This window comes from Hemiscyllium ocellatum, chromosome 21 (assembly GCF_020745735.1).
Source record: "Hemiscyllium ocellatum isolate sHemOce1 chromosome 21, sHemOce1.pat.X.cur, whole genome shotgun sequence".
Classification (NCBI taxonomy): Eukaryota; Metazoa; Chordata; class Chondrichthyes; order Orectolobiformes; family Hemiscylliidae; genus Hemiscyllium; species Hemiscyllium ocellatum.
The window spans coordinates 62,525,334-62,550,868 of NC_083421.1; the positions used below are offsets into that span (position 1 = coordinate 62,525,334).

Genomic DNA, 25,535 nt, shown 5'->3' on the forward strand with positions numbered 1-25,535 from the left:
CCCACGCCCCACGCCCCACCCACGCCCCACGCCCCACCCACGCCCCACCCCCGCCCCACGCCCCACGCCCCACGCCCCCCCCACGCCCCACGCCCCACCCACGCCCCACGCCCCGCCCACGCCCCACGTCCCGCCCCACGCCCCACGCCCCACGCCCGCCCCACGCCCCACGCCCCACGTCCCGCCCCACGCCCCACGTCCCGCCCCACGCCCCACGTCCCGCCCCACGCCCCACGTCCCGCCCCACGCCCCACGTCCCGCCCCACGCCCCACGCCCCACGTCCCGCCCCACGCCCCACGTCCCGCCCCACGCCCCACCCCCGTCCCCGCCCCACCCCCGTCCCACGTCCCACCCCCGTCCCACGTCCCACCCCCGTCCCACGTCCCACCCCCGTCCCACGTCCCACCCCCGTCCCACGTCCCACCCCCGTCCCACGTCCCACCCCCGTCCCACGTCCCACCCCCGTCCCACGTCCCACCCCCGTCCCACGTCCCACCCCCGTCCCACGTCCCACCCACGCCCCACGTCCCACCCACGCCCCACGTCCCATCTCAGTCCCACCCACGTCCCACATCCCACCCACGTCCCATATCCCATCCTCCCACCTCAGTCCCACCCACGTCCCACCTCAGTCCCATATCCCTTCTCCTAACCTCTCCCTGTCCAATATTGGTTCTCTTTCCCTCCCCCTACGCATGTCTTCCTTTTTTACTCTTCTGTTGCCCCTACTGACGGGTAATTATTTATGTTTTGTGGCAGTTGTCTCTAAAAAACAGTGTTAATGCAAGCTGTTGTTTTCACAATTATATGAAGAAGGGCTCATGCCCGAAACGTTGATTCTCCTGCTCCTTGGATGCTGCCTGACCTGCTGCGCTTTTCCAGCAACACATTTTTCAGCTCTGATCTCCAGCATCTGCAGTCCTCACTTTCTCGTAGCATATATCAAGTTGGGAAGCAGATGCCCAAATGTAAACCCAAACATTTTCTGTCCTGTGAGTCTTTCACAGAAATGAAGAGTTTGATCAAGTTAATATGAAGTAAATAAGGGCAATAAAGAAATACTTACATATCTGTAGTACCATTCACAACCTCAACATGCAAAAGAATGTCACAGCTAATGAAGCTCTTTTGAGAATGTAGTTACTGATGTAAGGTTAAAAATGTGGCAGCTAATTTATGTGCAGCAAGCTCCCACAAAGAGCAATAAAATAATCTGATTTTTCTGCTGTTGGTTGAGATGTAAGTATTGCAAATCATAATTTAGTTCTGAACCTAAGTACAATTGAAAAATAAAATTCTGAAGCGTTTTGTGATGCAGAGCATTTGTCGAATTTGTAAATCAAAGAGCACAGCATCCAACATTAGATTTGTGTCCATAACTAAACAAGCTTGAACGGGTAAACGTACGTTGGAAATCAATTTAAGATTGATAGTTGATTTCACAGAATGGCACACTTGCATTATGGAAGTTGTATATATTGACACTCCGTGATCTGTTCTTTGCAGCTGGAACATGTACACCCATTGTATCTGTTTCAACTTAAAGCATTCCTCTGAGTGAGCCTTGACCAATCAACTTACTTGGTTTAAATTTAAGTAAACTTCACCTGTTGATCTCCATCTAACTGGTACATTCTGTATGATAATACCGTTACACATTAAAATCCACCTACCAACCAATCATCCTTCTTTACTCACTGCATAAAATTTTGTTCCCATTACATTGGTATTCTTGTGACTGCCAGATTAAAAAAAAATTGACAAATGTGCCTTTTTGTTTTCTGCTTACCCCTGGGTGCATATTAATTTGGGCACTGTAATGAGAGAAAGTGATATAGCATTTTTGAAGAGAAAGATTTTATCACTTAAGAAAGCGATTGTATGTTAAAACTATTTTCCAAGATCTCAGTGATTAAGAATCTTAAGTTTTACTTCGTTTTATTCTCTCTTTTCAGGATATTTTGCAACAATGCAGATCTTCTCCCAAGCTCTCTGTCAGTTCAGCATGGGTATTGGACCACCTTTTCCAACCAGAAACTGAAACTAACACCTCTGAGAGTTTAACACCCCTGATCTATGGCCTCACCAATGATGACCAGCTCCAGGAGCCATCTGTTCCTCCTCCAGACCAAATAACAGAAGAGAAAACAACTAATAATATTGTTCAGGTATTCACCTACTTTCATTCAGATATATTGACGTTACTGGGCTGGTAATCCAGAAACCTGGATTAATGATCAATGACAATTGGTATTTCATGGAATGTAAGGGACAGCTATGTCAAAATATGAAGTTGGTTAACTATGCATAATTTCAAAAGTTGCAAAATATATTCTGAAGGGTGAGGACAATCATGTAGATGTTCAAATTAACAAGTTGATAGAATGAGGGAGCAAGTGGCAGATGAAATTTTATGCCTTAATGTATGAAATGATTCATTTTGATAGGAAAAGTGCAGAGTGACAGTATGAAATAGTACTGAGTTTTAAGGACATAGAAACACATGTAAATCATTGAAGTGGCTGGGCAGGTTGACAGAGCTGTTGCTGCGGCATCTGTTTATCTTAGGTTTTGTTAATAGAGACATTGAGTATGAAAGAAAGGAGATTCTGTTAGACATTTTTCATCAACTTGTTCAGATATGTTAATCACACATTTCTGGAGCAGAGCGGCATTGTGGTTAGCACTGCTGCCTCACAGGCCAGGGACCTGGGTTTGATTCCACCAAAGCGATTGTCTGCGTGGACTTTCCACATTCTTCCTGTGCCTGCATGGGTTTCTGCCAGGTTTTCTAATTTCTTCCCACAGTCCAAAGATATGCAGGTGGATTGGCGATGTTAAATTGCCCATAGTGTCCAGGGATGTGCAGGCTAGGTGGATTAGCCATGAAAATGCAGGGATATGGTAAGAGATGGGTCTCGGTGGGATGCACTTCAGTGGGGCGGTGTTTATGTGGTGGGCCTAATGGCCGCCTTCCACACGGTAGGGATTCTGAGTCTAGATGGGATTGGATCAGGTCTGAGCTGAAAATGTGTTGCTGGTTAAAGCACAGCAGGTTAGGCAGCATCTCACGAATAGGGAATTCGACGTTTCGAGCATAAGCCCTTCATCAGGAATGAGAGAGAGTAGCCAAGCAGGTTAAGATAAAAGGTAGGGAGGAGGGACTTGGGGGAGGGGCGATGGAGGTGGGATAGTTGGAAGGAGGTCAAGGTGAGGGTGATAGGCCGGAGTGGGGTGGGGGCGGAGAGGTCAGTAAGGAGATTGCAGGTTAGGAGGGCGGTGCTGAGTTGAGGGAACCGACTGAGACAAGGTGGGGGGAGGGGAAGTGAGGAAACTGGAGAAATCTGAATTCATACCTTGTGGTTGGAGGGTTCCCAGGCGGAAGATGAGGCGCTCCTCCTCCAGCCGTCGTGTTGTTATGTTCTGCCGGTGGAGGAGTCCAAGGACCTGCATGTCCTCGGTGGAGTGGGAGGGAGAGTTAAAGTGTTGAGCCACGGAGTGGTTGGGTTGGTTGGTCCGGGCGGCCCAGAGGTGTTCTCTGAAGCGTTCCGCAAGTAAGCGGCCTGTCTCCCCAATATAGAGAAGGCCACATAGGGATTGGATCAGGAACTCCTGACCCAGAAGTAGGAACGTGGCTACTGTACTACAAGAACCTCGAGATTATGTTAAGCTTGTTTAAAGCTCAGTTTGTGTAGTCACTTCAGCTGTGGGTACCTCACTGTGGGAAGGATGTGAATGCATTAGAGAGAGTGCAGAAAAGATTCCAAGAGTGTCCCAGAATGAGTTGATTTAGTTACATATATTAGAGAAGTTGACTGTGGTTTTCTTGGGCAAGAGAAGGTTTTAACAAGATTGAGTAGAGGTGCTCAAAGCTATGAAAAGTATGGATAGAGTTGGTAGGAGGAAGAAAACTTCAATTGGTGAAGGGATTGAGAACAAGAGGGCACCAATTTAAGGCAGTTAATAAAAGAAGCAATGGAGACATGAGCAAAAGCTATTCATGCAATGAATAGTTAGGATCTGGAATGCACTATGTGTGTGTGTGGTGAGGGGCAGATTCAATTGTAGAATTTGAAAAGCAGTTGGATTATTTTAAGAAGAAGAATGTGCAGGACTGTGGAAGAAGACCAGAGCATGACATGAGCTAATTTGCTCCTCCAAAGAGACAGCACAGATGTGAGGATCTGATTGGCCATGACCAACGCTGGAACTATGCTATGACCTGAAACTGAGTTTAAGCCCAACATGACATTTGAAGAATTTACATTCAGCTAATTGAATAAATGTAAAATGAGAAGCTAGTATCACTAATGGTTACATTGTAATTGGCAAATTGTTGTAAGAACCCATCCTATTCAGTAACATGTTTTGGGAAGGCATCTGCCATCATCCATATGCAGTATGGCCTATAAATGATTCCAGTCACACCTCAATAGCTGATCCTTCACCGTCTGGTGAAATGGTCTGGCAAGCCACTCGGTTGTTTTGGAGGAGGCAGCTCACTGCCACCTTCAAAGGTAGTTAGAGGTGAGGAGCTAAATGCCTCCCTTGGTAATGTTGCCAGTATTCCATAAATGCATGAAAAGAATTAGCGCCACCTAATATAATTCCATTTCATTAAATGCTGTCTACTGTGGTATGATTCATCATTGGACATTTACCGTGTATGATCCACAGGCTGTTTCTGTTGTTAGTATTTAATCGTTCAGTAGCTCATGCTGCTTTGCATGTAGTCATAGTCATAGAGTCATAGAGATGTACAGCATGGAAACAGACCCTTTGTGCCCATATCCCTCCAAACCCTTCCTATTCATATACCCATCCAGATACCTTTTAAATGTTGCAATTGTACCAGCCTCCACCACTTCCTCTGGCAGCTCAATCCATACACGTACCACCCTCTGTGTAAAAAAAGTTGCCCCATAGGTCTCTTTTATATCTTTCCTCTCTCACCCTAAACCTACGCCCTCTAGTTCTGGACTCCCCGACCCCAGGGAAAAGACTTTGTCTATTTATCCTATTCATGCTCCCCATGATTTTGTAAACCTCTATAAGGTCACCCCTCAGCCTCCGACCATAAAGATGTACAGCACGGAAACAGATCCTTTGGTCCAACTCGTCCACGCCGACCAGATATCCTAAATGAATCCAATCCCATTTACCAGCATTTGGCCCATATCCCTCCAAACTCTTCCTATGCATGTACCCATCCAGATGCCTTTTAAATATTGTATTTGTGCCAGCCTCCACCACTTCCTCTGGCTGCTCATTCCATACACCCACTGCATGAAAATGTTGCCCCTTGGACGCCGTATAAATCTTTCCCGTTTCACCTTAAATTGTGCCCTCTACGTTTGGACTCCCCCACAGCAGGGAAAAGACTGTCTATTGACCCTATCCAAGCCCCTCATGATTTTATAAATCTCTATAGTGCCTCACAGCACCAGTGACCCGGGTTCATTTCCCACCTCTGGCAACTGTCTGTGTAGAGTTTGCACATTCTCCCTGTGTTTGCGTGCGTTTTCTCCAGGTGCTCTGGTTTTCTCCCACAGTCATAAAGATGTGCAGGTTAGGTGAATTGGCCATGCTAAAATTGCCTGTAGTGTTAGGTGTAGAGGAATGGGTCTGGGTGGGTTGCTCTTCGGAGGGTCGGTGTGTACTTGGTTGGGCTGAAGGGCCTGTTTCCACACTGTAAGTAATCCAATCTAATCTGTAAGGTCACCCCTCAGCTTCTGATGCTCCAGGGAAAATTGCCTCAGTCTATTCAGCCTCTCCCTATAGCTCAAATCCCCCAACCGTGCTACCATCCTTGTAATTCTTTTCTGAACCCTTTCAAGTTTCAAACATCCTTCCAATAGCAGGGAGACCAGAATTGCATGCAGTATTCCAAAAATGGCCTAACCAATGTCCTATACAGCTGTAACATGACCTCCCAACTCCTATTCTCAATGCACTGACCAATAAAGGCAAGCATACTGTTGGCGAATTTAGCCCAATTAATCAGAGATCACAAATGCACAGATCGGACTGAGAACTGACCAGGATTTATTTAACAAACAGCGATATTGTGGAAGAGACTTGACCCCCCACTGAAACAGTCGCTGACAGGCTGTTCAGAAGGAACCACAGCTTTTTTTCCTGAACAGAGAATACAGTGGAGTTTTATACCATTACAACAATGAAATGTGAGACAGTGGTGTGAGTTGTACAACAAAGAGAAATAAAGTTCATTGATGATAATAAGTTTCTTAATTGACTCAGGAGATTCCGATCCTTGTCTGGAGTAGGTGTTAGTGGGTTTCATCCAGGTATCAATGTGTTCGTACTGTTGAGGGGGCAACAAAGTACCTTTGGTGCCTCCTTGTCTGGGTACCCTTTATGAAGTCTTGACTCCTAGTGGGAGCAGCTGTGCCCTAAGGACAGAGGTGCTGAGCTATTGTGGAGTGCGAGGCTCATTATCAGTTAATCTGAAGAAGTATATTTTCTTGGTCAGGGCTGGATGAGTCATGTCCTGAGGTATGCGTGATGTGGGGTGGCAGGTTTGGCCAATATGAGGCATTGTGGATAGGCTCAGTGGCTAAGTGCAGGCATTTTGTGTTGTGGCCATGTCATTGGGAGGCCGGGACCCGTATTTTCTCCCACACATACCAAATGCTTTCTTTGCTATTCTATCTTCCTTACTACAGTTTCAAGGAACTATAAACCTGCACTCCAAGGCCTCTTTGTTCAGCAGTACTTCCCAGGACCTTACCATTAAGTGTATAAGTCTTGCTCTGATTTGCCTTTCCAAAATGCAATGCCTTACATTTACGTAAATTAAACTCCATTTGTCCCATTGGTCCATCTGCTCAAGGTCCGTTTGTACTCTGATGTAATCTTCTTCTAGTCCACTACACTTCCAATTTTGGTTTAGTGGTGCTGGAAGAGCACAGCAGGTCAGGTAGCATCCGAGGAGCAGCAAAATCGACGTTTCGGGCAAAAGCCCTTCATCAGGAATAAAGGCAGAGAGCCTGAAGCGTGGAGAGATAAGCTAGGGGAGGGTGGGGAGAAAGTAGCATAGAGTACAATGGGTGAGTGGGGGAGGGTATGAAGGTGATAGGTCAGGGAGGAGGGCGAAGTGGATAGGTGGAAAAGAAGATAGGCAGGTAGGACAAGTCATGGGGACAGTGCTGAGCTGGAAGTTTGGAACTAGGGTGAGGTGGGGGAAGGGGAAATGAGGAAACTGTTGAAGTCCACATTGATGCCCTGGGGTTGAAGTGTTCCGAGACGGAAGATGAGGTGTTTTTCCTCCAGGCATCTGGTGGTGAGGGAGCAGAGGTGAAGGAGGCCCAGGACCTTCATGTCCTCGGCAGAGTGGGAGGGGGAGTTGGAATGTTGGCCCACAGGGCGGTGTGGTTGATTGGTGCGGTTGTCCCAGAGATGTTCCCTAAAGCGCTTTGTTAGGAGGCGCCCAGTCTCCCCAATGTGGAGGAGACCGCATCGGGAGCAACGGATACGATAAATGATATTAGTGGATGTGCAGGTAAAACTTTGGATGTGGAAGGCTCCTTTAGGGCCTTGGATGGAGGTGAGGGAGGAGGTGTGGGTGCAGGTTTTGCAGTTCCTGTGGTGGCAGGGGAAAGTGCCAGGATGGGAGGGTGGGTTGCTGGGGGGTGTGGACCTGACCAGGTAGTCACGGAGGGAATGGTCTTTGCGGAAGGCGGAAAGGGGTGGAGAGGGAAATATATCCCTGGTGGTGGGGTCTGTTTGGAGGTGGCGTAAATGTTGGCGGATGATTTGGTTTATGCAGAGGTTGGTAGGGTGGAAGGTGAGCACCAGGGGCGTTATGTCCTTGTTACGGTTGGAGGGGTGGGGTCTGAGGGCGGAGGTGCGGGACGTGGACGAGATGCGTTGGAGGGCATCTTTAACCACGTGTGAAAGGAAATTGCGATCTCTAAAGAAGGAGGCCATCTGGTGTGTTCAGTGGTGGAACTGGTCCTCCTGGGAGCAGATACGGCAGAGGCAGAGGAATTGGGAATACGGGATGGCATTTTTGCAAGAGACAGGGTGGGAAGAGGTGTAATCCAGGTAACTGGGGAGTCGCTGGGTTTGTAAAAAAAAAAGTCACTGTCAAATCGGTCATCATTAATGGAAACAGAGAGGTCCAGGAAGGGGAAGGAGGTGTCAGAGATGGTCCAGGTAAATTTAAGGTCAAGGTGGAATGTGTTGGTGAAGTGGATGAATTGCTCAACCTCCTCGCGGGAGCATGAGGTGGTGCCAATGCAGTCATCAATGTAGCGGAGGAAGAGGTGGGGAGTGGTGCCAATGTAATTATGGAAGATCGACTGTTCTGTGTAGCCAACAAAGTAACAGGCATAGCTGGGGCCCATACCTGTGCCCATGGCTACCCTTTTGGTCTGGAGGAAGTGGGAGGATTCGAAGGAGAAATTGTTACGGGTGAGGACCAGTTCAGCCAAATGAATGAGAGTGTTGTTGGAAGAGTACTGTTGGGACGTCGGGAGAGGAAAAAACAGAGGGCTTGGAAGCCCTGGTCATGGCAGATGGATGTGTAGAGGGATTGGATATCCATGGTGAAGATGATGCTTTGGGGGCTGGGGAAATGGAAGTCTTGGAGGAAGTGGAGGGCATGGGTAGTGTCTCAAACGTATGTGGGGAGTTCCTGGACTAGGGGGGATAAGACAGTGTCGAGGTAGGTAGAGATGAGTTTAGTGGGACAGGAGTATGCTGAGACAATGGGTCGGCTGGGGTGGTCAGGCTTGTGGATCTTGGGAATGAGGTAGAACCGGGCAGTGTGGGGTTCCCGGACTGAGGTTGGAAGCTGTGGGTGGGAGATCTCCTGAGATGAAGAAGTTTTGTATGGTCTGGGAGATGATGGTTTGGTGATGGGGCGTGGGGTCATAGTTGAGGGGGCGGTAGGAAGAGGTGTCCTCGAGTTGGCGTTTGGCTTCGGCGGTGTAGAGGTCAGTGCGCCAGACTACCACTGCGCCCCCTTTATCAGCTGGCTTCATGGTGAGGTTGGGATTGGAGTAGAGGGATTGGAGGGCTGCGCTTTGTGAGGGTGGGAGGTTGATGTGGGGGCGGGGGGGTAGACAGGTTGAGGCGGTTAACGTCCCGGCAGAATTTGGAAATGAAGAGGTCGAGGGTAGGTAATAGGCCAGCGCGGGGTGTCCAGGTGGATGCAGTGTGTTGGAGGTGGGCGAAGGGGTCCTCGGAAGGTGGGCGGGAGTCCTGATTGTGAAAGTAAGCTCGGAGGCGGAGGCGGCGGAAGAAGTGTTCCGTCAATTACAAACTTACTCACCATATCTCCTTTGTTCACATCAAAATAATTTATATAAACGTAAAAATGCAGTGGACCCAGCATTGATCTTTGTGGTACACTGTTGCTCACAGGCCTCCAGTTTGAAAAGTAACCTTCCACTATCACCCTCTGTCTTCTATCTTCTCCTTTTGCCTCTCGCCCATTAGGTTGCCAACTCTGGACGTATTCTTTGAGGTTTAACTGTATATCATCTCACAACAACACATCCTGTTTCTCAAATTATCTGCCTTTTCAGCATCGCCAATCAGAAAGCAAACAGACTGTTCACAGTCTACATTCATACAGTCAGCCAAGCAACCCTTTTGTGTATCTCTGATAATTTCATCTTTTCATTATTAAAACCTATTCAAAACAAGTGGAAATGATCCTCAATGGCCAGCGACTGTGTCTTTAACTATTAAGGCCTGCACTCGACATTCCATCCCTACACTTGTCCTCTTTTTAAGACACTTTTTAAAAGCCTTTTGACCAAGATTTTGGTCACTTTCCTCAATAGCCTTTGTGCCTTATCATGTTTTGTTAGATACCACTCCTTTTGAAGGATTTTTGAATGGTTTATTATGTTAAAAGCACTGTATAAGGGAGTGGGGAGATGCTATTTGAGTTTTGTCTTATATGTGTGTACGTACAAATTATGAAAGGGAGCAGTCCAGCAGGCTATGCATTAAATAAAATTGTGGCTCATCTGATTACTACACATTGTTTATTTCACCCTTTATTGATCAAGAATGGCTTAGAAAGGGTGGACGCTAGGAAACTGTTTCCATCAGGCCGGGGATACTAGGGTCCGTGGGCACAGCCTTAGAATTAGAGGGGGTTGATTTAGAATGGAAATGAGACATTTCTTCAGCCAGCGAGTGGTGGGCACGTGGAATTCATTGCCATGGAGTGCAGTGGAGGCTGGGATGTTAAGTGTCTTCAAAGCAGAGATCGATAAACTCTTCATCTCGCAAGGAATTAAGGGATACGAGAGAATGTGGGAAAGTGGCATTGAAGTGCCCGTCAGCCGTGGTTGAATGGTGAAGTGGACTCGATGGGCTGGATGGCCTTATTTCCACTCCTATTTTTATGGTCTTATCGATCTTTGCCTAAGAAATATTCAAAAACTCTTCTTTCATCATCTGTCAAGGAAGAGAGTTCCAAAGTTTCATGACCCTCAGAAAAATGTTGGCCTCATCTCTGTTTCAAGTAGGTGACCCCTTAAAAGGTAACCATAGTTTACTGAAGAACGCAGAAGGCTTGCCAAGAACAGCACCAGTTATGAGATGTCAACCATGTGGAACTACCAAACAGAATGCACAACAAATGTTAAACTGAAGCGATCCCAGAACCAACTGATCAGATTTAAACTCTGCACTCCTATCATGTCCATTTGTAAATGATGGTGGACAATTAAACATCTCACTGAAAGTGAGGAAAGGTCACTTGACCCAAAATGTTAACTAATTTCTTTCCACAGATGCTGCCAGACTTGCTGAGCTTTTCCAGCAATTTCTGTTTTTGTTTCTCACTGGAAAAGGAGGTTCCGCAGATATCCCTATCCTCATTGTTGGGAGAGCCCAGCACGTCAGTGCAAAAGTCAAGGCTGATGCATTCCCAAATAATCTTTAACCAGAGGTGCCAAATGGATGTTGCATCTCCGCCTCCTCCAGAGATCCCCAGCATCACAGATACCAGCCTTCAGTCAATTTGATTCATTCCACATGATGCCAAGGAATAGTTAGAGGTTTTGGATACTGCCAAGACTAAGGTCCTGATAACATTCATGCAATTCAACTGAAAATCATGATTTAAAGTAAAAATTAACAACTGTGGTTTTTAAAAAGCCTAATAGAGAATAATTAACTAACAATTATTCCCAACTCCTTTCTCTAACCTATCTTATACTTTCCCTTCTATAATACTGGTCTGATAAAACCTGATTAAGATTTACCAAAAAATTCAAATTTCAAAACCAGTCAGCTGTCAAGTCTTCTCTTTGTATCTTCCACGGTCGTCTTTCCTTCTTCTTAGGGTTTCTGCTTCACCAGTTGTTAAGAGAAATTCTGTGGGCAGTCTGCATATGTTGGTGGCTTGGCAGTTCTTCCCCCAACTATTCAATTTATCCTGGTCTTATATCCCAAAGCATTGGATCATTTCATTGGTTTTAATATTGTCAAAATTCCAAATTTAAATTGATTGGAGTTTAGTATCTTGGGGCATAATTTAAACAGATTGGCTGAATCTGTTTTTGTCTCATAGCAACCCGGGTACTGCTAGGTGCTGGACCAAATGTTACATTGTAAATTCTCCAGCACTCTGGGTGCTTGCTAAGTCCTTCAACTCTCTTAAAGTTACAGTACCCCATACACCTTCATAACATTCTCCAGTCCTGTCCATCATCTGCAAGGCACATGCCATGCGTGTGATGGAATGCTCCCACTTACTTGTTCAACAACACTCAAAAAGCCTGACACCATCTAGGGCAAGGTAGCCACTTGATTGTTTATAAACGTGGTGGAATTCAGTAACTCCACCACCAACGCTTAATCACAGTAGAGTGTATTATCTATAAAATGCATTGTAGAAATTCACGACATATGGTCCTTAGACAGCGTCTTCCAAATCCATGATCATTTCCATAGAAAGACACAGGCAGCAGATATATAGGAGCACAAACCTGATTTGGAAATATATTGCTGTCCCTTCAGTATTGCTGAGTCAAAATCCTGGAATCCATTCCCTTTTGATATTGTGGGTCAACGTACAGTACAAGGATTGCAGCAGTTGAAGAAAGCCGCTCACCACAACCACCACCTCAAGGGCAACTCAGAATGGGGAATAAATGCTGGCCCACCACATCCCATGAGTGATAACAAAAGTTCTAGATTCTCCCACAAGAGGATACATGCTTTCCTTATGCACTCTGCTGAGAACCCTCAGGATCTTAAATGTTTCAGTTAAGTTACCTCTTATTCTTCTGAACTTCAGTGAATACAAAGCTAGCCAGTCCAACCTTTCCTCAAAAGGCAAGCCTGGTTGATGTGAGGTCTCAATTTCCCATATAATGGAAACATAGTCTCCTTACTTTCATTTATAGTTTACCTTGCAATAAATAACAATGATCTGTTAGCTTTCCAAATTACCTGCTTACTAATCTTCTGTGATTTCTGCATATGGAAATTCAGATTCCTCTGCATATCAGACCTGTAGTCTCTAATCATTTTACCTCTTAGTGACCTGTTTTATTCCTCATTCTGTTACCAGGAGGAAGTGCAAGAATTGACTCCAGAGCATACACTTTTGCTCCTTTCACCTGAAGCTACCCAGATTGAAGGCTATGTTAAAAAGTTTGAGGAAGCCCACAAATTCAAGAGCCACGTAAGTTACTGAAAATTAGATATTGCAAGCACTTTAACATGCAAATGTGATGTTATGATTGCTTGAAGAGGTGTATTTTGTACTTTTTTTTCATGAAGGAAGATTGAGGCAGGCTCCGAGCTGTTTGCTGCAAAGCCAGTTAAGTAAACAGCTTGTGAGGCCTTGGGATTTTTAAAAACGTTAAAACAATAGAAACAGCTTGAATGGATGCATTCAAGCTCCCACAGAATCAGGACTGTTTTCTGTTTTAGTCTTTAGTAGCAGTTGCTGGGGTCTCGAAGTTGGATGCGGAAGGTCTTATTCCTCTCTCTGTTACAGGTAAAAGCTCAGGTTCCCTCCCTGCTGCTAGAATTGAATGTGAGACAATCTATTTTACTGAATTTACCCATGCCAAGGGTGTGTTTATGGGATGTTACTGTATTGGTGTTGTTAATAAGTATTTAATATATTATTTTGTTTAGCATTTTGATAGTTACAGTTAAGCCAATTCTTTTATTTTTTGTATTTTAATTGCAGTGTATAAATAAAATGTGTTTTGTTCCAAGAATGCCAACTTGACCGATTGAATTGCATTTGGAACACAATGCCTTACACTTACATTTAAAATAAGAAAAAGTAAGAGTCTAGACTACCTTCTTAATATATTTTGAGGGATTTGGTCTGGTTCATAACAGTAGTTACTTGGAAGAATATAGTATTTGATTTTCTGTCTGCCTTGGGAATGCAGCATATGCACAATATTTGATTGTTTCAGGCTTTTTGTACCATCTGCAAGCAGCAAATCAGAGCAGAAATAGGCTGTGGACCTCTCATGTTTGCTTTGTAGTTCAGATGAGTCATTGCAGATGGTCTGGCTCAACTTCACTCGTGCAAAACTCTTGATTTCCTTAGTGACCAGTAAGAATCGACTCGAAGGTAGAAGACAGAAGGTGTGGTGGAGGGTTGCTTTTCAAACTGGAGGCCTATGACTGATGGGTGCCACAAGGATGGGTGCTGAGTTCTCTGCTTTTTGTCATTTTATATAAATGATTTGGATGTGAGCATAGATATGGTTAGTAAGTTTGCACATGACACCAAAATTGGAGATGTAGTGGACTGTGGAGAAGATCTTGATTGGATGGGCCAATGGGCTGAAGAATAGCAAATGGAATTTAATTTAGATAAATGAGAGATGCTGCATTTTGGATAGGCAAATCAAGTCAGGAATTATGGTAAGGTCCTGGAGGGCAGTGCTGAACAAAGAGACGTTGGAGTGCAGGTTCATAGTTCCTTGAAAGTGGAGTCCCAAATAGATAGGATAGTGAAAATTGCATTTGACATGCTTGTCTTTATTGGTCAGTGCCCTGAGTATAGGAGTTGGGATGTCATGGTACCAGGTGCCCAGGACATTGGGAATGCCACTTTTGGAATACTGCATTGAGAGTCTTGCAGCATGGAGACAGGCCCTTTGGCCCAAGCACGTCGACCAAAATGTCCATCTAGTCAAACCCCAATTCCCTGCACTTGGCTCATATCCTTCTAAGTCTTTTCTATCTATATATTTGTCCAAATGCCGTTTAAATGTTGTTAATGTACCCATGTCAACCACTTCTGCTGGCAGCTCATTCCACATGCGTACCACCCTCTATGTAAAAAGGTTGCCCCTCAAGTTCCCTTTTATTCTTTCTCCTCTAACCTTAAACTGATGCCCTCTAATCCTTGATTCAGACTGGGAATCAGTCTGGGAAAAAGACTGACTGCATTCACCTATCCATGCCTATCATGATCTTATACACTTCTGTAAGATTCCCCCTCAGTCTCCTACACTTTAAAGAAAAAGTTAGTTTGTCCACCCTCTCCTGATAATTCAGACCCTTGAATCATGGCAATGTCCTTGTACATTTCTTCTGTATTCTTTCTAGTTTAATAATATCCTTCCTATAACAAGGTGACCAAAATTGAATACAGTACTCCCAAGTGCAGCCTCACCACTGTCTTGTACAACTGCAACATAACTTCTCAACTTCTATACTCAATACCCTGGCTGATGAAGGCCAATGTGCCAAAAGTCTTGTTCACTCCCCTGTCTACCTGTGACTCCACTTTCAGAGAACTGTGTACCTGAACTTCAAGGTCCCCCTGTTCCATTACATTTCTTAAGGCCCTACCATTCACCATGAAACTCCTGCCTTGATTTGACTTTCCAAAATGCAAGACCTCTTGTAAACTCTTGTATCCCCTATATACTTCCAGGGATCCCTTGGTCTGTACCTGAGCCATACCACCTCTTTTTTTTTCTGGTCAAAGCCTCAATATTTCTTGTCATCCAGAGTTCCCTATTCCTGTCAACCTTGCCTTTCACTGTCAGAGAAACATATAGACCTTGAACTCTAGCTATCTCAGTTTTAAAGGCCTCCCACTTGTTGAAGGCCCCTTTGCCTGCAGACAAAGTATTCCAATCAACCCTTGCAAACTGCTATCTTAGAAAGCTGGTAGCCTTACACATTTGCTAGGGAGATGCAGAAAAGGGCTTGACCACGGTGGGGGTGGGGGGGGGAATGCCCATTTGTTCAGAAGAATCAAGGACATCTGTTCTTAGTGTCAATGGATTGGTGTAAGTAAGGTGATAATTATGTGCAATTAAGGAATGTGTGGCAGTACTTCCTTCTCCCGCCAGGGGCTGGAGATTGTGCATATTTCACAGTTGGATATCAGATAATTACATTTCTGGTTTATATCTGAACAAAACTCATCCTCAATAGGAAAATAACTTATAATGTAATAAGCTCAGTGGAATATGCACATAACACAACAATCCTGATACATTTTCATGTATATCACACTGAACAGATTTGAATTTAAGAAGGTCAGCTCCCTAATCTTGACTGTTCTGGAAGGTGAATGTACAAGCTAGGAAAACACAAAGGCTGACATAGTAAGAAAGTTGGAAGATGTTCATGTGTGAGTGAGAGAGAGAAAACATTCTCCTGTAAATTACTTTCACTGACCGAAGGGCTCGAGAGAGAGAGTTTGTGTGTGTGTGAACGGAAGCTAGTGGAAAGATTAACTCTTTGTGGTCTGATTTGAGTGAACACTGGCTTGTAATGGATTGAATGTTTGTATGTTGTTCGCTGGAGCTTGAGATCCAGGAATGTTATGAATTTAATTTGCATTCTAGGAATCTAAGATGATTTTAAAAGAAAAAGCCATTTTGTTGGACAAAGATATTGGGCGTGTTAGCTGAGCGCGGTTACCTCATGACCTTTTCCACATTGTTTAGATTAATATGTCATTATGATGTACCAGCCAAAGAAATTGACCATTTGGCCTGGCTTGATCAAGGTGTCCCACTTTGATGTGTATGTGGCTTCATTAGTCATGCATACTCAGACCTGTCAATGAGTTTCTCTTTCTCTGCAAACTTCTCCCATTTTATTGCTTCTTACCTGATTAAGGACATGTGGTGTTTTTGTAATTTTAATGCTAAATTCTGTATAAAGACAGCTTGTTTGCAGCAATAAGGGGAGAAACCTGAGAGAGCTCTTCAGGGTAAGAGCTGGCATCTGTACTCTGCTAATGGTTTTAGAACCTTAGCTCAAGCCTGGCTTGTAGGTGCCTGTGTTATAGTGTAACAGTGATGCAGTTGGTCAATAAAGGTAAATTAAAGACCATGTAAACTAAACTGTCTGTTAAAGTTTTATACTCTTGACTGCCACAGAGTACGATCTCCGGAACAAACCAAGAGAGGCTTACAAGTTGAGTCCATTAGAGATTCCCTGAGCCGTCTGGGATAGGTACCTTAACGTGTCCAGTTCGATCAAAATTCACCTTGCCACTCTTTAGAACTTGAATCTGTGGACCACTTATGTCTCTCTCCATAACTATTTAAAAATTAATAGAGCTATGGTCACTGGTCTCAAAGTGCTCTCCCATGTTGAGTCCATCACCTGTCCTTTCGAGTTTGTCCTTTTCCCAAGTAAGACCCTCTATAACTTTCCTGAATGCACTTAACAAATTCCACTCCAATTAAGCCCTTAATGCTCGGACAGTCCCACTCTACATTAGGAAAACTAAAATTCCCTACTATGACAATCCTTTTGCTTCTGCAAGTCTCCCCAATCTCCTTGCATATTTGTTCCTCTAATTCTTGTTGACTATTGTACAACCCCCAATCACGTTACCATCCACAACTTATTTCTTAGCTCCACTCACAAAGGCTCACTGGATGATTCTTCAGTTGTTTCATCTCTGATTACTGCCGTGATAGTTGCATTAGTCAAAAATGCAACCGCCCCCCCCACCTCTTCGTTCCACCACCCCTGTCCTGCCAGTTCTGGCCTCCTGCCTATCAGAAGAATGTTGTGAAACTTGAAAGAGTTCAGAAAAATTTTACAAGGATGTTGCCAGGGTTGGATGGTTTGAGCTATAGAGAGAGGCTGATTAGGCTGGGGCTATTTCCCTGCAATGTCAGAGGCTGAGGAGTGATCTTATGTATGTTTATAAAATCACGAGGGGCATGGCTAGGGTAAATAGACAAGGTCTTTTCCCTGGAGTGGAGAAGTCCAAAACTAGAGGGCATAGCTTAGGGTGAGGGGGAAAAATTTACAAGGGACCTAAGGGGCAACTTTTTCATGCAGAGGGTGACGCATGTATGGAATGAGCTGGAGGCTGATACAATTACAACATTGGAAAAGCGTCTGGATCAGTCTATGAATAGGAAGGGTTTAGAGGAATATTGGCCAGATGCTTGCAAGTGGGACTAGATTTGTTTAGGATGTATGGTCAGCATGGGCGAGCTGGAACAAAGGGTCTGTTTCTGTGCTGTACAGCTCTATGACTTCCATTTGTCAATTTCAGTCTTGAATATACTCAGTAACTGATCTCCACAGTTGTCTTGGGAGGGAATTCCAAAGATTCCGTATGAGTCTCATCAGTTACTAAGCTTAGTTTCTTGGGGCTCTTCAATACTCAGCACAAAACAGCTTTGAGAATCGGGGATAGACTTTGAAGCTTATCAGTAACACATTCATGTCATGGTTCTGAACGTTTGAAGGTCAAAAGATAAGTATTTTGTAAGTGTGAGGGATGAACAAATAAATGGAACAAAGCAACTGAAGTTGATGATTACTGGCTAACCTAGAAAGAGTTTACTCGAAAAATGTTAGAGGAAAAAACCATCTCCATTGGAGCAATGAAAGAATTTGCAAGCTAAAATATGGTAGAAATAAATGAGGAGATGATGACTTGGTGATAGTTGCACTGGACTAGTTTTGCCAAGGCACGGGCTCATGCTCTGGTGACATGGGTTGGGATCCCACCAAGGCAGCTGATTATTGAATTCCTTAAATCTGCATAGTAAAACTAGTCACATAGTGGCAATGAAAGTATCATTGTTAAAAGCCCATCTGGTTGACTAATGCCTTTAGGGTAAGGAATCTTCCATCCTGATCCAGACTGGCCCATGTGTGACTCCAGGCACATTGTAATATGGTTGACTCTGACCTGTATCTGAAATGGCCAAGCATGCAACTCAGTTTGACTGGATAGACTGGGTTTGTTTTCACTGGAATGCAGGAGGCATTTAGGGCAACCTAAAAGAAATTTATAAGATTGTGAATGGCACGGTTTGAGTGGAAAGTATGAGGCTTTTTCCCAAGGTGAACGGGTCAATTACTAGGGGACACAGGTTCAAATTGTGGGCAGGGGTGGAGTTTGAGATGTGTGAGGCAAGTTTTTCACACAGAAGTTGGAGAGTGCATGGAATATGCTGCCAGAGGAGATGGTGGAAGCAGACACAATTGCAGCGTTCAAGAAGCACCTGGATTAATAAGTGAATAGGAAGGGAATACAGGGATACGGATCCTATAGTGAGGACAGTTTTAGTATGGAAGGGCAAAATGTGGCGATGCAGGCTTGAAGGGCTGAAGGGCCTATTCCTGTGCTGTATTCTTCTATAAATTAAGAATGTGCAATAAATGCTGACCTTGCCAGCAGTGCTCAACCGTAAAGGAGAAAAGAAAATAATTATAGATATAAAAAGTAAGAAAATGGAGGAAATGGGAATCCTGAGGAATGGAAATCAGTCTTGGAGAGAAACATAAAAAGCAAATTGGTAAACAATGTATATCCACATTCATAACATCTGATAGGCCTCCATTATTAAAGTAAAATGGGTGTAGGCAGGGTGCTGATTTCCTTCTCTGAAATTCCAACTATTCGTACATTACTTACATTACCAAGTACCTAAGGTACAGAGGAACCTATGTAGTCCCAAAATTGGGATACCTATTAAGAACAAACATTGACTGGCAGCTGGAAATAAATTCCATTATAATAGATACAAGCTGACCCTTGGTACTACTGACCCTTAAATTGCCAACTATGAGCAACCTTGAATACACTAAATATGTTTGCAACTTAAAGCGTGTAGATCATAGGTAAGAATGAGATGGCAGCGGATGAAAATAAATGTCCTGTGTAATGGCGATCTCTTTACACAGCCTGCCTAATGACAGAGGAAGCCGTTCTCTTTCGGTGATTGGATACTTGTATAGCTCTACCCAAGGTATGGGTTTCTGAACTGTAATGGATACTGGGTAAAATGATTGTCATTACAAAAAAGCTGGAAACTGCTGATCTAAGGGTTAGGAAGAGTGAAGGTGTGTTGTGGGAAGACTGGTCATTCTGAATTGAAGTGCAGTTGTCTGAACACATGAACTGCAAGGCAAAGCAGCTGCATTTTCTTTTTGTTTAAGCTTAATGGGAATATTTAACAGATACATAATTTAATAGTTCCCTATTCTGTATCTAATGCTGACATACCCATGGGGACTACAGCCAAGTATTGGTACCCAGTACTAACTATAAAAGATGACATCTTTTAAAGAAAGCAGGTCATATTACTGTCTACAAGCACTTTACATAGAAGTGCTAGCAGCTCAACATATGCGAGTGAAATCGTAGAACAGTGAACACTTGAAAGTCTGCAGTTAAGTCTGTAGAATGCAGATCCTAAGTAGGTGAAAATTTGTTACCTTCACAGGTACTTAATATTCATAAATTCCAGTTTGAATACTTAAAATGAAAAGTGTTTTTCTTGTATTCTGTTTCTTCTATTTTTAAAAAAGATGAATAAAGGCTGTTGTTAGAACATAGAACATCGAATAATACAGTGCAGAACAGGCCCTTCGACCCTCGATGTTGCGCTGATCTGTGAACTATTCTAAGCTCATCCCCCTACACTATCCCATCATCATCTATGTGCTTATCCAAGGATTGTTTAAATCTCCCTAATGTGGCTGTGTTAACTACATTAGCAGGTAGGGCATTCCACGCCCTTATCACTCTGCGTAAAGAACCTGCCTCTGACATCTGTCTTAAATCTATCTCCCCTCAATTTGTAGTTGTGCCCCCTCGTACAAACTGACATCATCATCCTAGGAAAAAGTCTTTCACTGTCTACCCTATCTAATCCTCTGATCATCTTGTATGTCTCTATCAAATCCCCTCTTAAGTTTCTTCTTTCCAATGAAAACAGACCCACGTCTTTCAGCCTTTCCTCATAAGAACTCCAGACCAGGAACATCCTGGTAATTCTCCACTGCAACTTTTCCAATGCTTCCACATCCTTCTTGTAATGGGCCGACCAGAACTGTACACAATATTCCAAGTGCGGCTGCACTAGCGTTTTGTATACTTGCAGCATAACATTGCGTTTCTGGAACTCAATCCCTCTACCAATGAAACCTAACATATCGTATGCCTTCTTAACAGCACTATCAACCTGGGTGGCAACTTTCAGAGATCTATGTACATGAACTCCAAGACCCCTCTGTACATCCACACTATCAAGAGTCTTTCCATTGAACCAGTACTTTGCCTTCCTGCTATTCTTCCCAAAATGAATCACCTCACATTTGTTTGCATTGAACTCCATTTGCCACCTCTCAGCCCAATTCTGCAGTTTATCCAAGTCCGCCTGCAACGTTCTTCCACACTGTCTACTACTGCACCAACTTTAGTGTCACCTGCAAACGTACTACCATCCACCTATGCCTGCGTCTAAGTCATTTATAAAAAATGACAAACAACAGTGGTCCCAAAACTGATCCTTGTGGCGCACCACTAGTAACCAGACTCCAGGCTGAATATTTTCCATCAACCACCACTCACTGCCTTCTTTCAGAAAGCCAGTTTCTAATCCAAACTACTAAATCACCCTCAATCCCATGCTTCTGCATTTTCTCCAACAGCCTAAAATGTGGAACCTTATTAAAGGCTTTACTGAAGTCCATGTACACCACGTCAACTGCCCTACCCTCATCTACATGTTTGGTCACCTTCTCAAAAAGCTCAGAGGTTTGAGAGACATGACCTGCCCTTGATGAAACCATTTGACTACCTGAAATCAAATTGTTGCTTGCTAGATCATTTATAAATCCTATCTCTTATAATCCTTTCCAAAACCTTTCCTACAACAGAAGTAAGGCTCACTGGTCTATAATTACCTGGGTCATCTCTACTGACTTTGTGAACAAGGGCACAACATTTGCAATCCTCCAGTCCTGCGGTACTAAACCTGTAGACATTGACAACTCGCATATCAAAGCCGAAGGCTTCGCTACCTCCTCTCTAGCTTCCCAGAGAATCCTCGGATAAATCACATTCGGCCCAGAGGACTTGTCTACTTTCAAGCCTTGATAACTCCTCTTCGTAACTAACCTCAATCCTTTCTAGTCTAATAGCTCATATCTCATTCTTCTCCTCTACAATATTCTCCTTTTCCTGAGTGAAAACCAATGAGAAATTTTATTTAGCACCTCTCTGATCTCCACAGGGTCCACACTCAACTTCCCACTTCTGTCTTTGGCCCTATTCCTACCCTAGTCATCCTTTTATTCCTCACATACCTATAGAAAGCTTTAGGGTTCTCCTTTATTCTATCTGCTAGAAACTGCTCATGTCTTCTCTGCTCTTCTTGACTCTCTCTTTAAATCTTTCCAAGTTAATCTGTAACTCTATCGCCTCATCTGTACCATCTTGTCTCATCAACACATAAGCTACCTCCTTCTGCTTAACAAGAGATGCAATTTCTGTAGTAAAACAAGTTCCCTTACCTTATCACTTCCTCCCTGCCTGACAGGGACATACCTATCAAGGACATGTAATATCTGTTCTTTCAACCAGCTCAACGTTTCCATTGTTTGTATTCCCTGCATTTTGCTACCCCATTCTATGCATCCTAATTCTTGCCTAATTGCATTATAATTGCCCTTTCCCCATTGATAACTCTTGACCTGTGGCATGTACCTATCCCTTTCCATCGTAACTGAATTATGATCACTCTCTCCAAAGTACTCACCTACAACTAAATCAAAAACCTGGCTTGGTTCCTTACCAAGCACCTGATCCAGTGCAGCCTCCCCTCTTGTTGGCCCCTCAACATAGTGTCAGGAAACTAACACCACATACTTATCACTGCCCTATAACACTTAATGCCTGTAGTCACCAAAAATGTGTTTCTTTTAGATTTAACTTTAAGAACTAGTTGAGCATCAGTTGCTATTTGTGGAAGAAGATTCATTACATAGAATGATTACAGCACAAAAGGAGAACATTCAACTTGTCATGTCTGTGCTGGATGTCTAAAGGAGCAGTTACATATGTATCCTCCCTCCATCATCTATCCATTGCCTTGCACTCTATTCCTTTTCTCTAACTTCTCAAGTATAGAAGTATTTGCAAATTTCATAATTTTAAAGTTTTGCTCCATAGTCTTGAACTCCACAAGCAGAAATAGTTCAAATCTACACAACAGAATCTCACCATTTGACACTACTCTCTGTCATCAATGCTTTATCTAGTAGATGTGAAAATAATGAAAATTTTAATTTGAAGTTTAAATAAAACTTGTTTTACTACTTTGGGCAGGTATAGTCCCCAGGCAAAATATCTATGGGTGACTAAATTCCTTTAATAATAAGATTGTTACAATAACCGCTGAGCAATTGCTTTGTAATATGCTTAAAGATGTTACAACTGAAGATCAATAGGTAAAATCCCCAGGTTTTTCCATTCTTTGCCACCTAGTTGTGATACTTGTGTATCACCAGGTAAACAAGTGTCCCAAAGCCATGTATCAAACAGTTTAATATGAAAAAAACTGATGAAAATTGCAATTTATTAATTCAGAGATGAGAGAAATCTGGTAGAGGCAGCATTTATTGCCCATCTCTCATTGCCTGTGAACTGCCTTCCTGAACTGTTGTAGACAACTGGCAATTTGTGAAATCTTACTGTATGTATTTGACTGCTATATTTCAGATCTTGAAGCATATTATGAAGTTCTAAGCGTGTGTTCGGATGCAGAATTGATTCAAAATCTTTCTTCATTCTATCTAGGCTGAAATAAAACATCGCCAGGAACTACATCAGAGAAGCATTCAGAGTTTTTCAAACACAGCAGCTGAATTGTTGAAACGATTTGAAGAATCCCTGGAGCTTGAACAACGTCAGGAATATGAGAAGATGCGTGATATGATGGAGAAAGGGTAGGAACTGTCAGAGTGTGCTCCAGCGAGGGGCATGGTGAAGATATTTCCAAGTTTTCTCTTGTGCTATTTAGCTAAATAATAGAGTAGAGCCTTTATTAGTCATCCTCGTTAGTGATCATGGATGGAGTGAGGGTAATCTTAAAGTAATTTGTATTGAAATACTTATTCAGCTTCTGCTTTTCTTTTATACTTGTCCCCTTTTCCACCAATCCTCCTGCAAAGGGGTTGATTGCAATTTAGTAATCAATAATTTATGAATTTTCCTCTCTTCCCTCTCTAACACTGTCCTCTAACTCTTTAGCATCCACAGTCCTATCACAAACAAGGAATCATTGGTTCAAGCCCCGGTCCAGAGTTTTGAGTAGGGATTGCTGCACTATTGAATGTTCTGCTTCTTGGATGAGATTTCTAAACCCAGACCTTGTCAGCTTCCACTCCCCACTTTAAGGTGGATTTAAAAGATCCCATGGCACCATTTCAGAGAGCAGTTGGGTTCTGTGTGGTGTTCTGGCTAATATTTGTCCCTCAAGACAAATGATCAATTCTTTCTCCTGCTAATGCTTCTGGAACCTGTCATGACACAAATACAGACAGCCAAATCAAATCAGCCTCCCTATCCCTGTATTTGCAATACAGTAAAATTAAAATACTTAATGATCCTCAAAATTGCCCCCATGATTCTTAACCAGACCTTTTAAATCACAATTGCCAGACTTTGTGAATAAGTGATACCAGATACCAATGTATAACTTCTAAATATATTAATAATTTATTAATAATACAGAAACTTTAATTGAGTTAATCTACAAAGGTCATCTAATGGACGGCTATGATTTAAATTCAATCATCTTTGATTCTTGGCCTCTGTCTTACAAAGACAGACCAACATGCCGTTAAACATTAAATCAAAAGAAAAGTAAGACATGTAACTGACCAGTTCACTTAAACAGTCACACAATCTGTAATATCACAGCCATGTGGAATTATATCTTGGTTTCTGAAGGCACCAGTCAATTTAAACAGCTTCATTAGGTTCTAAGAATATTTATTTCATTCTTATGACTTATTCTATCCTACGAACTTTCAATAAGTTGACAATGAGAGAATAACCAGAGAACAGTCAAGCTTCTGTTCTGTAGCTCTGACAGCTACAATCCTTCTGACCAAATGCAAAGTTCAAAACCAGTTTAATACTGGTTCAAATTTTGTTTCCTGTTTCTGTTCAACATTTTTTTTTTGTTCAATTGATTGGCATTAACATTCAAGCATCTGCCATCTGTTTGAGCATAATGCCTTTCCAGAGTTCAAACATTAAAAGTGTACTTTGAATAAAAATCAAATTGCAGTTACCTTTCAGGCCTGACCTTGTAAGCAAATATCAGTTTGTTTGTTCTCTTTGTTTTTGAAACAAGCTGTTGTTTTCAGTTCATAGCTCTTAACCAGAAATGATTTTAAAAATGACAAATTAGCATGGGTTCTAACAGCCCTTAGCTGTGCATAAATCGGATAGTCTGTTGTCTGTTTAAACATCTATGAAGCAAAAAAGGAAAGAAAGAAAATTGATGTTTCTGTTCGATGAACCTTTCAACAAAAGTGATGCTGCACCGATATCTTAAATTTTTCCCGAACTTTTTAAATTTCATATTCCCAGCATCTGCAGTCTGTTAGATTTTAAAAGTTGTTCTTCGGCAAAATAAAGTTGCTATAGTTCCAGTGCACTACAGGAACTGCTCTCTCCTGACTCCAAATGCACACCGCCCGATGAAGTGAAAAGATTTAGCCTAATGCAGAGGTGTACAGTACCTGGTTCTGTTGGCTGAATTCGCTTTCATTTTTGCAATCCAAAAGTGAATTTTAAACAAACTGCTTATATTTAAAACACAAAAGTGCAAAGGTCCCCCCATCAAAGTATTTGTGCTACTTGGATACAGAGAGGCATAAAGAAGAATATGGGAGATATTTTAAAATTGTCAATGGATGTGACAGTGGATGCGGTTTTTCCAGTGACCAAGGGGACATAGATATGATTAAATTTAAGAGATTTAGGACAGGGAGAAAAGAGAATTTTTTTATTTTTGAGTGTTGTATGAAATTACAAGCACAAAATAAAACAGAGAGTGAGATGATTTGTGGTGAATTTATCTGTGGCCACCCCGCCTCCAGCAAGGGCTGAGTTTGAGAAATTGGAGCTGTCTTGATAAACTTAGTCAGTGCAGAAATTGAACCCACACTGCTGACGAACACTGCATTGCATGCCAACCATCCAGCCAACTGAGCTACTCACCCCTGAAAAAATAAGCTAATCTGATGGGGTATAGAAATG

The 25,535-nt window shown here is 43.1% G+C and overlaps 1 protein-coding gene across 1 annotated transcript in view; it reads left to right on the forward strand.

Moving 5' to 3' along the window:
- The window catches only part of gle1 (GLE1 RNA export mediator), a 61,231-nt gene that overhangs the window by 2,566 nt on the left and 33,130 nt on the right, over positions 1-25,535 (forward strand). Inside the window, exons 2-4 of the mRNA XM_060841146.1 lie at positions 1,957-2,169; positions 12,567-12,680; positions 23,061-23,209. Of these exons, the coding sequence (XP_060697129.1) occupies positions 1,957-2,169; positions 12,567-12,680; positions 23,061-23,209 (476 nt within the window). The remainder of the gene's footprint in view (positions 1-1,956; positions 2,170-12,566; positions 12,681-23,060; positions 23,210-25,535) is intronic.